The following is a 14,931-nucleotide window of genomic DNA, read 5'->3' on the forward strand; positions in this document are numbered from 1 at the left end:
GCCACGTCTTTCCCCAGAGTGTTGTTCTGCATTGCGTGTTTGGGGTCTTTAACTGTGGCTGTTTCAACAGACACGGACTGATGTCTCATTGTGGCTTTAATTTCAGTGATCTTTGATGAATAATGATGTTTAGCACATTTTTACTGATTATTAGCCACGGGTGTATGTTCCTTCATCAGGTGTCCGGATAGTTTATACATTTAAAATAATTGCTCTTTTTTATTTTTGAATTAAGCAAACTCAAAATACGTATTAAATTTAATGCATGACAAGTTATTAAAGTAATTTAAAATGTTTATTCACTTGTTAAGCTTAATAAATAAGAAACTATTTACTAAACTTAATAAAGAACATTATTAAATTTTGAAGTAAATAAGATTTTGAGGGAGTTCCTTATGTGTTAGTACAAGTTATTTGTCAAACACGCATGTGGTTTTTGTAATCCCAGCTTTCGAGATGGGATTCCCACAGCATCACACGCACCCGCGCCGAGCCCACGGCGCAGCCATTTTCCGATTTTGCGGGTAGAGAGGCGCGCACGTTCCCACCGCCCGTCCGACACGCCCCGCCCCTGGAGCCCGCGTCACGCAGCCCCGCCCCCGGCAGCCGCGGGCCGCCGCACGTTTGCGGATCTCTTTCCTGGGTTTGCTGACCCGTGTATTTTCTCAAACGTATTTTTTTGTAGACAAATATCTTTAATTTTGAAAAGTCTCACATTAGCTTTTTGGTGTAGGTTTTCTGTTTTTGATCTCAGAACCTTTGCCCCCAAGTTGAGGAGAGAGCCCCTCGTTTCCTAGTAGAAGCCTCGTGGCTCTACCCCGTGTGTGTAGGTTGTTGGTCCGTCTTGGAGAAAAGTGCCTGTGACGTGCGCAGGGGCCAAGGTCCCTTGTCCCTTTGTTCTCGTACCGGCCGGGTTGGCGTCTGCGCTCCCCTTTACCGCTCAGCTCGGGGCCCATGGGCCCGGGTTCACTGCTCGGCAGCTTGGGGCCACGGGCCCGGGTTTATCTGCGCCTCCTTCCAGAGCGGACGAGCCCAGCGGCAGGGGAACGGCCGCTCCCTCCTCCTCCAGTCAGGATCACCGGGAGCCCCGCTCGCAGAGTCCCGGGCGCGAGCATCGTGTTGGAAAGACCCTGCAATGGCAAGTGAGTGGCACCCAGGCTGCTTCGGCCTCCAGTGATTCTTTCAGGGCCCATCTGACCGAGCTCCGGGGCGACCCTGGGGAGGGAAGGCAGGCCGTGAGCGCTGCACCTGCCTGCAGAGGTCTGGGGCGCGCGCAACAGCGGTGCCCACACCGGCCAGGCGTCGGGGCCGCGGCAGTGCTGGCTGTGCTCAGGGGGAGGGAGCGTGTGGGGCGGAAGGAGCAGCCCACCCTTGCTGTGGACCCTCTGGGCGCGCTGATCATTCTTGTTCCCTCAGCTCCCTGGATGTAAGTGTGGACCCCGACGAGGAGTCGGAGAGGAGGGAGGCTCCCCTTCCGCCCCTTCCAGAAGAGTCTCCACAGCAGGATGGCTGTATCGCCCTCCCGGTGCCCCTGGGCATCCGGCGCAGCATTCTCGACTACTGCAGCCGCTTTGAGCAGCATCTCCGTGTGATGGCGCAGGAGGCCGTGGGCGCCTTTAACCCCTGGCTGATGGCCGAGAGGTCAGTAAGATGTCGTGGCCTCCACTTGGGACCCAGGTGCCACTACCCCACGGGAGATGGTCAGGAGCGCAGAGTTGGGGCGGGCGGGGCTGCTGTGGGGGGCTTCTTTTAGGTAAATGGGTCATCGAAAGACATGTAAATCTACTCTTATGTTTTATTTATTTACTTTTTTTTTGGTTTATTTAGTTGAGAGAGAGAGAGAGACAGAGCATGAGAGGGGGAGGGGCAGAGAAAGGGAGACACAGAATTAGAAACAGGCTCCAAACTCCGAGCTGTTAGCACAGAGCCCGACACAGGGCCCGAACCCATGAGCAGTGAGATCCTGACCTGAGCCGAAGTCAGATGCTCAACCAACTGAGCCCCCCAGGCGCCCCTGACTCTACTCCTTTTAAACATGGCCCCAGTCAGATTCCTTGCGGCGGCACTTGGTTGTGGAGCTGTGGCCGCCCGTCACCGAGCAGGTGCCGAGCTGTGGCCTGCGCTTCCTCGGGCAGCCGCAGGCGCGTGGAGGTAGTGCCTCTTCCACCGGCTGATCCTTTTATGCGCTTACCGCCTTTCCCGCTCCGGCGCCTCACCTCCGCCCACCTCCGTTGTTCGCTGCACTCGACCTGTCAGCGGTCCCCTCCCGCGGGACGGCCAGCCTGTGTCCCTGGCCTCTCCCGCCTTAGACCATCCTGTTTCCTCTTCTAATTCTGCCACCTCCCTTCTGTCCTCCTGAGTCGTGGGCATCTCTCCTCTGCCCTTTCATGCTTTCTGTCCTTGGAGACTTTTGCGTCCTCTGTCTCCCATCGTGGTGGGCTCTTGCATGGGGTCCGGGCGACCACTTGTGTTCGGCCCCTCAGGTTTACCCTGAGGTCCTGAGAGCTGCCTGGAAGAGGAGCCTTCGCTCTGGCTGAGCTCTGCGTTTCCTTTCTGCGGAGGAAGGGGGGCCGCCTGGGCCGGTGAGGCCGACGGCGAAGGGGGATCCCACAACAGGCCAGGGAAGACGGACCCTGCCGTGACTTGGGACGCGTTTGCCTGCCATTCTGCCGGCGTGGGGCAGTGCCGCCCGAGCATGGAAGGAGTAAGATCTGTGCACATCGTCTCAGGTGCCCTTGACCCTCAGGTGACCGTGCGTCCGAACGCTGCGGCTCTCCGTTCTCGTTCCTCGTGGGCACTCGCTCCCAAGGCAAGGCCCGTGCTGACTGGGCCTTGGAAGAGCAGCCAAGACGGCCGGCTCGGGGGAGGGGGGTGGGGAGCGAGCTCAGCCTTTCTCTTGCTTTTAACCTCTCCGCCCTCCTCATGCCAGAAAACACGCTGTTCCCATGACGAAAAGGAGCAAGTGACGAGGGTTGTGGGTAATTAGCATGCTGGCCAGAGGGGGGCCCAGGCTGGGGCATTTTCAGGGGACGCAAACTTACCGGTGGCCGTGAGGACTCGTGGGGAGAGGGCAGGTGGGCGCCGTGTGTGTATCTCCTTCCTGAGTCCGTGGCCCAGCACCGCGTCACCGGGCCACCACGCAGAAGGTGCGAGGCCGTAACGGACGGCAGACGGGAAACAGCCGACGAGGGAGCTGAGCGCTGGGACCAGGGACGAGGGGCACTGGGCGCCCGTGGAGACCCCGCCCTTAGCACTGTAGAGCCGTGACAGGAAGTGCCCGCCATGCCAGCGCCTGGGCTGCTCCCTGGTGCGGCCTGAGGAGGCGAAGGCCCCAACACCCCGGGCACTGGGGTCACCGCCTGGAGAAGGAAAGGGAGCGATTACGCCAGGAAAAAGGCAGATCCTGGAGAAGAGAGGCTTCTGGAGAGTAAAAATAAACTAACAAACGTGATGAACATGGTGAATTCAATGGAGAGCTTCAATGGAAAAAGTCCAATCTCTCAGGAATAGAATAAAAAAGCAAGAAAAGGTCTTAAAAATTAGAGGATTGTTCCAGGTGCCAGGATGTGGGCCACAGAGCTGCAGCTTCAACAGCAGGGCTGCGTGTGGGGGGCTGTGCTGGCGGCCTGCTTTCCGGATCCGCTGTGGCCGTCCCCGCGGGGCCTGAGTGCTGTCTGCCACCGGGGCGAGGCCCCGGCCTTCTCCCCTCACGGGGACACAGACGCCGGCCGTCTGACGCTGGGAGCGCCTGGCTGTCCGCGGCGCGTGGGTGACGGGTGAGGCCCCCGTCGGGCCCTGCACCATCAGCCTGCAGCGCACCAGGCCTTTTTCAGACGCTGGGGGTGGGAGGAGGGCCCCAGGGCCTGCCCGGGTCACCTGGGACCGCCCCTCCCATGTGGCTGGGACCCTGAGGGTGGCCCTCTGGGCACGGATGCCCCCCCTGCACAGGCAGGAGCGAGCTCGTGTTTTCTCTCAAGGTAAGATTGTGTGGGGACCCAAGTCACTTCTACAGTGTCCAGTACAGCGTGGGACACACGGTGGAAAATCCCCAGGTGGCAGAGACTGTGACGGGGACAGGAGCAGACCTGCAGGAGCTCCAGGTGCTCACGCTGTGGGGTGCGGACGCTGCCTAACTGTCCCGATTTAGTGGAGCTCAATCCAAATGACGTTCTGGGGCTGAAAAATGCCTTTTCTGAGATGAGGGGTTCGTTGGACAGGCCTGATGGCTGCGTGGCCTCCTCGGAAGAGACTCGGAGCCTCAGACAGAAAACGGCATCTGGGCAGGTGCGGGGGCGCAGGAAGACGCGGGGGACAGGTGCCAAGGAGGGAGCCCGAGTCGGGGGCGGCGCCCACGCCACGGCGGGGGCTCCCGAAGCTGTAAAAGCCCGAGCACGAAGAATGAGAAACGCACACGTGGTCACGTTCCAGTGCCCTTGATAAACGAAAGAAGATCTTAAAGTTGGCTGGAGGAAGGAAAAAGAGAAAGTGGAACCGCGGAAGCCGAGGCCAGACCAGGCCTGAAGTCACCTGGCGAGGAGGGCGGGGAGCAGGAAAGCTGAGGACATTCTCGCCGTGGGAGACGGCAACCTGGTGTCGTTCGGGCCCCGCGTAGTGAGCGTGCCTCCCAGGACGTGCGTGGATGAGTTACACCCAGAGCACCCACAGCCGGGCTGGCGGTCAGGCTGGGCGGCGGGGCGGCACTGAGGTCCAGGAAGGCCCAGACGGAGGAGTGGAGTGCGTGGCGTCCAGCGAGCGAGCGAGGGAAGCACCGTCGCGTGGCCGGATGGCTGATGCGGGCACGTGATGAGACCGGAGCCGTCCCGGGGGGACCGAGGCCTTGCCGCAGGTGAGAAGACTCTCCGTCAGCAGCCAGACGGACGCCCAGACGGACGCCCTGAGGGGACTCAACGGCCCCGTGTGGCCTTGTTCCAAAGGCAAATGACCTGGGTGACCACAAAGAAACCTCGGAGGAGCCCGGCTTGGGGGACATCCCCCAGATAAGGGCCTTGCTGCTAGGGAAGCATCAAGGTCACGGAAGGCTGGCTGAGGGATGCTTCCGGACTCCAGGGTGAGCTGCAGAGGTGGCAGCTGATGCTGTGCGCCGCCTGCGCATTGGGCGCTGTCGGTGGGGCCAGGGCACACGGTCTGCCGGCGGCCCGGTGCGGAGGGGGCCCTCGCTGTCCCGGTGGCAGGGGCTCTCACCTCGGGACGGGGTCCGCACGGTGGACCCTCTGGGTGAGGCTGTGAGGAGGGGCGTGGGGGGCGGCCCGCATGGCGGTCGCCCTCAGCTGCTGTTTGTGTTCCAGCTTCTCGGACGAGCTGGTAGACGAGGCTCTGGGTGCCGTGGCTGCGGAGCTGGAGGACCTGGGCGAGGACTGCGCAGAAGCCGTGTTCACGTCGGAGTTCTTGGAGGCCGCTGCGTGAAGGCCGTCTCCGTGGCCGGCGCCCTACCCGGGCCACAGGAGGCCTCGACCTCAGCTGTCCCTCGTTGTCATGGTGATGGAGCTGGTAGTTGAGGACAGGGTGTTGGTCGGTGCCCAGGAATCGGGAGTTGCTTTCGACGAGATAGTATTTCTGAACGTGGGGTTTTCCTGCTGAGACACCGGCGGTGCGAGTGTCCTGACCGGCGGCGGAAGCGTCACCAGGCCATGAGCCCATCAGCCCCCGGGGGCTGTGCCCCCTCTCGCTCTCAGCCCCCCGCGGCCCCCGGTGGACGCACGGCCGCACGGAACTGTGAGCTGGGGGGCGAGGCGGGTGCCCAACTCACATCCCGGCTGCGGGGATCGCGCTTCCCCGCCTCCAGACCCAGCGAGGAGCCTGGTTAGGTGAGGCCCTCGGAGAGCCGGGCACCAGGGGCCCCGTCCCTCCCCTCCTCTCCTTCCCCTCCCCTCCCCGTCGGGAGTCACCCAGACGAGAGCCTCTGGTTTTTCAGAAGCAGGAAAGGTGGGTATGAAAGGCTCCTCAGTGCCGCCCACTGGGGACCGGCCGGAGGGCTGGAGACGTGGCCTCTGGGACTTCTCTCCAAGTGCGCATGCCTCAGGGGACAGTACGGACTGTCCCATCACCCAGACCCGTGCAGAAGTGGGCTTTGTTTTGTGTCCGTGTTCCTAAACGTCACACAGTCCCCGAGGTGAAAATGCTCTGAGGTCGCCGGAAGGTCTTTGGTGCGAGGGGCGTGTGTGCACTTGACTGGCGTCTGCGTCTGTGGCTGGAGTCGTGTGCTCGTGTTTGCTGTGACTTGTAAAATAAACTCAGGATTTTGAAGTACGGGCGCGTCTGAGATGGCTCACGCCTTCCCCACAGGCGGAAGCGCGCTTTACAGACACCGGCGCGAGCACGCGCTGCCGCCTTGTCCTCATGTCCTGCCCGTCAGTGCGGGGGACAGCGGGGAGCGGGAGGCCGCGCCTGCGCTCAGGGCCTCGTGGTCACCACGTCCGTCCCGCGTCTGGCGTTCCCGCGGGCGCGATCTGCCTCCTGGGCCCCAGGCAGCACAGCGGCACCCAGCCCTTTGATCGGGAGTGCCGTCCCCTGCCTCCGAGCGGGGCCTGCGTGACAGCCTTGGCCCAGGGCGAGCCTCCGCTGAGAAGCCTCTCTGGAGACGCGGGGATGAGCCGCTGGAAGTCACCAGGGTCACAGGCGAGGGTGCAGAGCCCCCAGGCCCTGTGCCCGGCCCCCGTGCTGGTCCTCGGTCCCTGCGCGTTGCTCTTGGCCGCACCATGCGCTAGTGGTCCCTGCGTCCCGTGTGCGGAGACGTGGCTCCCTGGCACCTGGCACCCAGCACCCGGCCTGTGCGCTTGCCTCGCTGGTCTGCTGCTCGGATGCAGGGCCCACGCCCGCGTGCACCTGGCGCCCGGGGAGGTTCTCCTGGGTCCGAAGGAGGCGGCGGCCCCCTTCTCTGGGCCCAGTTCTGTAGAGGGAGGTGAATGCCTTGTGTCAGCCAGACGTGGACGCACCGACACCCGCACACCCCACGTCCGAGGCTGGTGCCCTGGGGACGCTGGATCCGCGGACAGCCGTGTGCGGCCGCAGACATGGCCTCCGTTCCTCTGTGGTGGTGCTGGGGGCCCGGGCGGGAAGGTGAGGGGGGTCGTCCTTCTCCCCGAGGGCTCCTCTGCAGGTGAGGGGCTAAAGGAGGAGGTCTCAGTGAAGCCCTCGGGGCTCTGCACGGGCTCAGGGACTTTCCGGGTTTTCTGGGCTCCAGAGACCACAGAAAGGCAGGGACAGGCCTGTCACCTTCCCAGGAATCTTCTCCCTTCCCATCTCCCCTCCTCCCTGCCCCCTCGGGGTCTTTCCCCCCCCAACCAACCTTCTCCTCTCCACCCCAGACCTACCTAGGATCTTTCCCTGCGGCCATTCCCACACTTTCCTGGGCCTTCCCTTGGGCTCAGGGGGAGGCGGGTGGCTGCTGCAGCTGCAGGCAGTTCCACTGAGTGGGATCCTCAGGCCCAGTGGCCATGTCTCCCTGCCTGGCCACTCGCAGAAGGGAGAAGTCGGGGGAGGGGGGTGGAGCATGACTCTGCTGCCCACCCCGTAGCCTGGTTTGGGGGTTCCCCTGAGCCCGAGCTGACGACTCAGAGGCCCCAGTGGAGGCTGGGAGGGAAGCAGCAGCCTGCAACCATCCCCCCCCCACCTGTGTGTGCCCTCACTTCACATGTCCTTCCTCGCCTCTCCCCACCCCGTCCCCAGTCCCTGCCTCGCCTTCCAGCCAGCACGAGCCTGTGGCTGTCCCGGCGATCAAGGCCACCCGGCCGCTGCTGCTGACCATGGCCAGACCGTGCCCCTGAAGCCGAGGAAACCTTGCCAGACCCGGGGCACAGAGAGGCATTTGGGCAGAGTTGCCATGGGCCTGCCCGGGGTCCTGGAGACACAGTGGCCGAAGCAAACTCCCTGAGCTACCGTCTGACTTCCAGCCCCTCCTCCACCGTCTGTGTGTCAAGCAGCGATCCTGAGTCGGTCCAAGGGCCTCAGCAGGCGCCACCCGCGGCAAGCACGCCTGTGCCAGGCACCCACAGGACACCAGCCGCTGCGGCGAGCCCCTGCCCCCCTGCTGGGCCTGGACCCAGAGCACAGCCCTCAGAGGGCGCTGACTACCGTCCCCCGCGTCCTGGGCGCCTGGTTTCCAGGCCTCAGCCGCTTCCCACGCAAATATTAACGGGATCACTAACCCGTTTCGAGGGTGGAGCCAAACCCTGGTGGGATTGGGACTAAGCCGCCAGAAGGTGACTGTCCGCTGCCCGAGGTGACCAGCCTGCAGGGCCCCGCATCCAGCCGGGCTCCTCGCCCAGCTGGGCAGCTGGTGCCCACGCCCTGCAGGCACCCCCGGCCTCACCTCCCACGCCGGGTCCTGCTGAGCCAGACCAGCTGGTGCAGGTCCTCACCTGGTGGGCTCACCGTGGTCCCTGCACCCCCAGCCATGCCCTGGTCCCCTCTTCTCTTCCTGGAGGCGTCCTTTGCAGGTAGTGCCCCTGCCGGGTGGCAGTCTCCAGGGAGCCACTGCCGCCGGGCTGGGCTGTCACAGGCCCTTCCCGACCTGGCCCCTGGGCTCTGACCCGCCAGCTCACACACATGCCCCCGTGGCTGCGTGGCCGGACCACAGAAAAGGGCAGCTTCCCAGGGGGGAAGGGAGGACCCGCTACCTGAGCCTCAGGACCACCTGGCGGCCAGGGCAGACCTGCTAGGGATGCCTCAGAAAGGTGGGCAGTTTGTACTAACATTCACACAGGGTTCACTGCCTGTCCAGGGACACGGGGACAGTGGGACCAGGCCCGCTGAGGCCTGAGCACAAAGCTGGGAGGATCTGCCCCGGACCGCCCCCAGCCCAGCGTCCCCACCCACCCTCTCCCTGGACCGCCCCCAGCCCGGCGTCCCCGAGTCCGCCCTCCACATCTACGTGGGGGTTAGTCCCTATGCGCCCAATGCCATGTACGGACTGTGTCTGGCACACCCTCGTGAATCCCAGCCCCAGACAGACATGTGGGGTCTGCAGGCACGGGCTTTCCCGTTGAGGACCAGGATCACTGCCCCAATGCGGAAGTGGGGCGCAGAGGGAACCCGCCGAGGCCAGCGGGCTGGCACACCCTGGGGACCGGCAGGCAGGAGGCCGAGGGCCCGTGGGCAGCGTCTGGGCAGCTCTGGTGTCCACCCCGGTGATGGATTCCCTACCTGCTCCATGTCCTGTGTCTACAAGCTTTGGAGTCACTGAGGAATCCCCAACATGGGCACTGAACGGTGGGGCCTCGCGAGGACAACCCGGTGTGACTTTGTCAGCGTGGACCCTGTCGTCCTGGCCTCTGGAGGGGGAGAGGCTCAGGCACACGGTGGTGCCGCGCCGCATGGCCACATGGCCAGGGCCACTGCTGCATGTTTTAATGAGCTCACGGTCATTCCCAGCTTCAGATAGGCGCACATCCCAGTCCCCCGCCCCCCGTCCCCTGCACTGACGTGGGGCCTGTGTCCCCGCTGCACAAAGGATTGACTAGCAGAAGTTCTTGCTTTTCGAAGGGTCAGGACCCTCCAAAAGTCAGGTAAAAGATGCGGACCTTTTCTCAGAAACTGTGCACGCACGACACGTGCGCCATATGCACACTTATACACGTGCAGACACGCATGCACACACGTGCACACAGACACAACGCTGCAGTGTACACACCTGCACAGATACACGTGTGCACATACACAGTACACACCGTGCACACGTACACACAAGCACACGCATACACCACACGTGTGCACACGCATGCATCTACACTTGCACCTGTACGCACACAGCTGGGTTTCGGGGGCTCACAATCCCTAGATCCAGACAGGCGGGGCGCCTGGTTGAGGAGGCCCCTTCCGTGTGGTGCTCCCTCATGAGTCTGCGTGCCTTGCAGGCACTGTCTAGGGCGGTAAACATTGTTTTAAAATATTTATTTTTGCGGGAGAGACAGAGCACGAGTGAGGGACAAACAGGGGGAGAGGGAGACACAGTCTGAAACAGGCTCCAAGCTCCAAACTGTCAGCACAGAGCCTGATGCAGGGCTCCAACTCACGAATCACGAAACCACGACCTGAGCTGAAGTCGGAGGCTCAGGCGGCTGGGCCCCCAGGCGCTCCTGGAAGCATTTCCTCATCTCTGGGGTGGATGCGGGGGGGCGGTTACCGCCTGCTCTCCTGTAGCGCATGGGGGTGGGTTACCGCCTGCTCTCCTGTAGTGCGCATGCGGGGCTCACCGTGGGGGGTCAGCGATGACCCTGACTCTGGACCCAAGGCCTGGGGTCTGGTGCACGTCTTTTTGCCCTTCTGGCTCCAGGACCCCCCTGCCCCCCACGCCTGGGTCCCCACATCGTCTGCCAGGGAGGCTGTGCTTCTGTTTTACCTTGTGCAGCTCGAAACAGGGTTGAACTCCGTCAGGGGTGTTCTGCTTCCGTGTGTGAACCGGCAGGATGTTGAAACATGGAAAACCACCCGCAGCCGCTTCCTGCCGCTGCCACGCGGGGGAGCCCCACACAGGGTACCCTTGCTCGTGCGCCCCTGACAGCGGAACGCATACTCTCCAGAAGGTTTGGGGAGCCCTTGCTTTGGCGAGGCCCCAGGAGGAAGCTCCGGGGGTCACAGGGGCCCCTCCGAGGCCTGTGCCACCCCCACTGTCCTGACTGTACTCGTGGGGCCCACGCGCTGCCCGCCACCATCCCCGAGGCCGGACAGCCTCACACGGCCTGGCCTGGCCAACCAGCCTGCCCGCACGAGGGAAGCGGAGATGGGGGTCCCGCAGGCAGTCCCGGTATCTGTGGTGTGGACGGGGCATCAGGGGAGTCAGCTGCTGCGCTTTATGGTGTTGGTCTCTGAGCGACCTGGGTCCCCGTCTGCCCCCACGCCTGTCAGCAGAGCCTCCTCTGGTCTCTCAGACCCCAGGAAGTATCCCTTCTGCTTGAGAGCCTGAGCGTGTGGCTGTAGGAAGCACCGTGACGTGTGCACACCGCCCGCCCCACGTGCATGCCTGTGCCATGTGCACACCGCCTGCACTCCCTGCTGCTCCTGCCAGAGGGGGCAGGACAAGGACAAAGTAGAAGGGACTCCGGGGGTGTAAGAAGAGAGCCTGGTGCTGGGAACCTGGGCCCAGCACCCCACATGCAGCGAGCCCTGTCCTCTGAGCATACGCCCTGAGTGGGGCCTGGGGGCCTGGGGGCCTTCCGACTCCCTCCCCCCACTCCTCCCTGGCACCTAGGACAAAGAAGACCCATGATCTGAGCAGGAACAGCGTGTGGCCTCTGCAGACTCTGGGCGGTACCCCGGCCCTGTCCCGGACCCTGACAGGTCTTGCTTTGTGCCTTGAGCAGCCAATTTACATAAAAAAGGGATTTCTATTTCTAGAACTGCCTCTTCATTCACCCTCAGCCCCCACCGTTTGGCTGGGGATTGAATGGCACCTGCTCGGGATGCTTCCGGCCCTGTTCAGCGGGCACAGCTCGAGGGCCGCTCGCGTCCTCGCCGAGGGCTGTGCCGCCCGGTCCCCGGAGTGCCTTTTCGCTCCGCGGGTAATCTGGTGTATTCATGATGAGTGCAGTCGATTCACCCTCGAAGCCTCGTAGAACCCGGTCTCTCCGCCATCGCTCCACAGCGCGGCCAGCAGGCGGGTGTGCAGGGGCGCGGCCCCTCCCAGCGGGCTGAAGGGGCCGTGGACGTCGGAGGGCGCAGGCCGGAACAGCTGGTCCACCACTCCTGACCCGAAGAAAGATGCACAGCTTCTGAGCCTCAGTTTCCTTGTCTGTGAAGTGGGAGGGGTTGGGAACAGGCAACACGTGAAAAATGCCTGGAAGGCTCGTGGGGGCGCAGGGACCACACAGAAAGCATCCGCAGCAGCTATGCCCCCAGGAGAACGGGAGGGGACCCAGGAAGAGCTCCTGGCCCGGAGCCTGGAGGCAGAGGCTGCCTCCCCCAGAGACCCAGTTCTGGCTCAGCCGAACCCCCGAGCCCCGCAGCGGGAGCTCCCCAGGGGCTGGGACCAGTGTGCCCCGCACAAGGGACCATGAAGGAGGCCCTCAGAGCTCAGGCCCCCTGCCTCCCTCCCAGCACCTCCCGGGGGCTCCCACAGGCACCCCTGCACTCCGATGCAGGGGAGGGAGAGGAAGTCTGTGTCCCAGTGGGGTTGGGGGGCGGTCCAAGCAGGCTGGAAGTCAGGTTCTCAAACTGGGGTGAGTCACCCCCTGCTCCGGGCTGTGGTCTTTCCACCCAAAATGAAGGCTGAAACAGCACTCTGACAGCCATCTGTGTTCAGGGAAACGGGCGCTGTCCCAGGCTCCGTGTGTGCCCGGAGTCTCCTGGACGGGAACACACAGGTGCAGGGTGATGTCTGCACGGTGAGAAGCTGTCCTAGGTGGCCGTTGAGAGGGGTTAGGAAACGGGGCGCCCGGGGGGCTCAGTCGAACATCCAACTTTGGCTCAGGTCATGATCTCACGGATCGTGCATTTGAGCCCCGCGCCGGGCTCTGTGCCGACGCTGCAGAAGGTGCTTAAGATCCTCAGTCCCCTCTCTGCCCTCCCACTCACGCTCCGGCTCTCAAAAATATAATAAACACGAGAAAGGGGGGGTTACAGCAATAAGACGAGGTGGTTTTATGCTGTGAAGTCTTATGCGGGGCTCGAGAGGAAGAAGGTAGATCTGCCAACTGTCGGTGTGGACAGAACTCAAAAACCGCAGCCCGGGGAAGAGGAAGAGAACGGCTGTCTGCCCGGGTGCGGGGCCGCGGCGTCCTGCATGGACACTTGCAGGTGTGTGAGGTCCTCGTGCGCACACAGGGAGCCTCTGCAGGGGGCCGGGAGGCTGCATTGGTGGAGGGGAGGGGAGGGGAGTGCGGCTAAGGGCAGGAGGGACACATGCAAACATGGCAGCATCCGACCTGCGTGGGCAGAGCGGGAGTGAGGACCCGGGAGTAGGGGCGCCTGAGGCACGGTGCGCATGTGTGAGAGCCGGTGCACGTGTGGAGCGAGTGCTTGGTGCGGTGACTGTCCCCACGATCTGGTGTGATTTTCCACCCTGTTGGTCCGGCTGCATCAGTGATCGGGAGCCTTGGGCGATAACCCACCCCCACCCCCGCCGTGGACCTGTTGCTTGAGTGCTTTTCTGCGTTCTGGAATCTGGTGCATGAGCTGCGTCGTATGTGAGGCCAAGGCTGGGGGGCGACAGGTGAGGCCAGTGTGGACGGTGCTGCAGGTGAGCGGATGGGGACAGTCACCCGCCACCAGTGATCGATTTCCACCCGCGGCCCAACTTGTGTTTGTGTATGACTTGAAGACCGTGGGGCTTGCTCCGGGCAGACCTCTGCAGTCCTGACGTCACAGACCACAGCCCCCTGCGCCCCTGTGGCCGGAGCCACAGCAAAGCCTCCGGTCACCTCCTGTCCCTTCCTGGAAAACCTGCCCCTCAGTCCCGCCCCCAGGACCTGTGATATGACACCCGGCTTGGTGAGGTGGAGAAGCAGCCAGAGCAGTGGCTGGGCCTCGGCAGCCTTGGCGCTCAAGCCCGCGGGACATGGCCCTGTCCAGCGGGTTTGCGGGACGCCCGCCCGGTCGGAAGCGCTGAGGCCCCTTGCACTCCGGTGTTTCAACTCTGGAGCCCGCCTTGGAGGCTTGAACGGAAACGCTCGGTGACCTCGGAGCACTCGTCTGGGCTGCCGGCTGGGGGTCCTTGCTCGTGGGGCCCAGGGTGCCCAGAGGCCTCATTTTGCCCCTGCAGATCACAAAGGAGACCCTTAGCCGCACAGCGCCTCCTTCACAGGCTGTGCTGGGAGGGTGAGGCCAGGTAGGCTCCGCGGCTGAGAATGTGCTCCTGCTGAGGGGTGGGGACAGAGTGGGGACAGGCAGAGTCCTCCTGGGGTGGAAGGTGCGGAGGGACTATATCAGCAGGGGGAGGGACGAATGGTGCCCGATGGAAGACACGGTCCCCAGGCGTCCTGCGTGTTGGGCAGGGCCGGGAGCAGCGGCTCTCAGAGCTCTGGAAGGCTCCAGAAAAGAGCATCTGTTTCCGAAGCTGCTCTTGTGAGTGGAGGTGGCCCCCACGGCGGTGACGACAACCTAGGGACTGGGGAGGAGGGGCCAGGAGGAAAGGGCCTGCCCGTGGGTCAGGGGAGAGCAAGGCTGGGGCAGCCCTGTGCCCCGGGTACCCCTGCCGTCCGCCAGCAGAGGGCAGCGATGTGGCGCCGGGCCAGCTGCCGTCCATCAGGGAGGTGGGAGCAGCCCCGCAGGGCCCACCCCACCAGCCAGCACGTCCGGAAGGAAATGAGTGTGGCCAGGCGTGACTGCCTTTCTATGGGGCCATTTTGGCCCCTGAGGACAGTCATTTACCTTTCCAAGGGCCTGGACACCAGCTGTCCAGGTTCCGGGGCCAGGCCCGACTCCCTACCTGTCCGGAGCTCTCGGGTCCTTCCAATCAGTGCACACGTCCTTGGGCTGTAGGCAGCGCTGGCCTGGGCACCGTTTACCAGCCCTCCAGGCTGTGCTGCTCTAGAGGCCTCGGAACCGCTGGGGCTCTGGAGGCGGAGGCAGAATGCGCCGCGGACCCAGAGGAAGGGTCTCCTGGAACCCGGCCGCAGACACTGGCTGCAGAGCTGGGGGCCCCAGAAACTCCCTCTGGCTCCTGCATCCCTCCCGAGGGCAGTGCCTCTAAATCGTTATTCTTTCTTCGATTACGGATGGTCCTTCTGATGCAGGGAGGGAGCCCCCACCAGCTAGTCCAGCGGCCTGGTCCGGAGGCAGGGGCCTCCTCGAGGGCTGGTAATGTCGGTGCACCCGGGTGCTGCCCTGGGGCCCAGGCCACTCCTGGCCGGACGGCTCGCAAGCGTCAGGGCTGCACAGATGGGGCCCAGGGGTGGGTGCCCTCCGGCGCCCGCACATCCCCGTCTTCCCATCTGTGGGCGTTGGGGGTCTGCCTCCAGCGGTCTGTGATTCCCGCCC

The 14,931-nt window shown here is 63.6% G+C and overlaps 1 protein-coding gene across 1 annotated transcript in view; it reads left to right on the forward strand.

Annotated features, from left to right (window-relative positions):
- Positions 1-6,267, forward strand: part of KIAA0753 (KIAA0753 ortholog) — a gene marked incomplete at its 5' end in the record, with an annotated part of 22,535 nt that extends 16,268 nt beyond the window's left edge. Inside the window, 3 exons of the mRNA XM_029928765.1 lie at positions 874-1,142; positions 1,417-1,641; positions 5,307-6,267. Coding sequence (XP_029784625.1) covers positions 874-1,142; positions 1,417-1,641; positions 5,307-5,424 — 612 coding nt within the window. The remainder of the gene's footprint in view (positions 1-873; positions 1,143-1,416; positions 1,642-5,306) is intronic.
- Positions 6,268-14,931: the final 8,664 nt, after the last annotated feature.

Source organism: Suricata suricatta, chromosome 17 (assembly GCF_006229205.1).
Source record: "Suricata suricatta isolate VVHF042 chromosome 17, meerkat_22Aug2017_6uvM2_HiC, whole genome shotgun sequence".
Taxonomy (NCBI): domain Eukaryota; kingdom Metazoa; phylum Chordata; class Mammalia; order Carnivora; family Herpestidae; genus Suricata; species Suricata suricatta.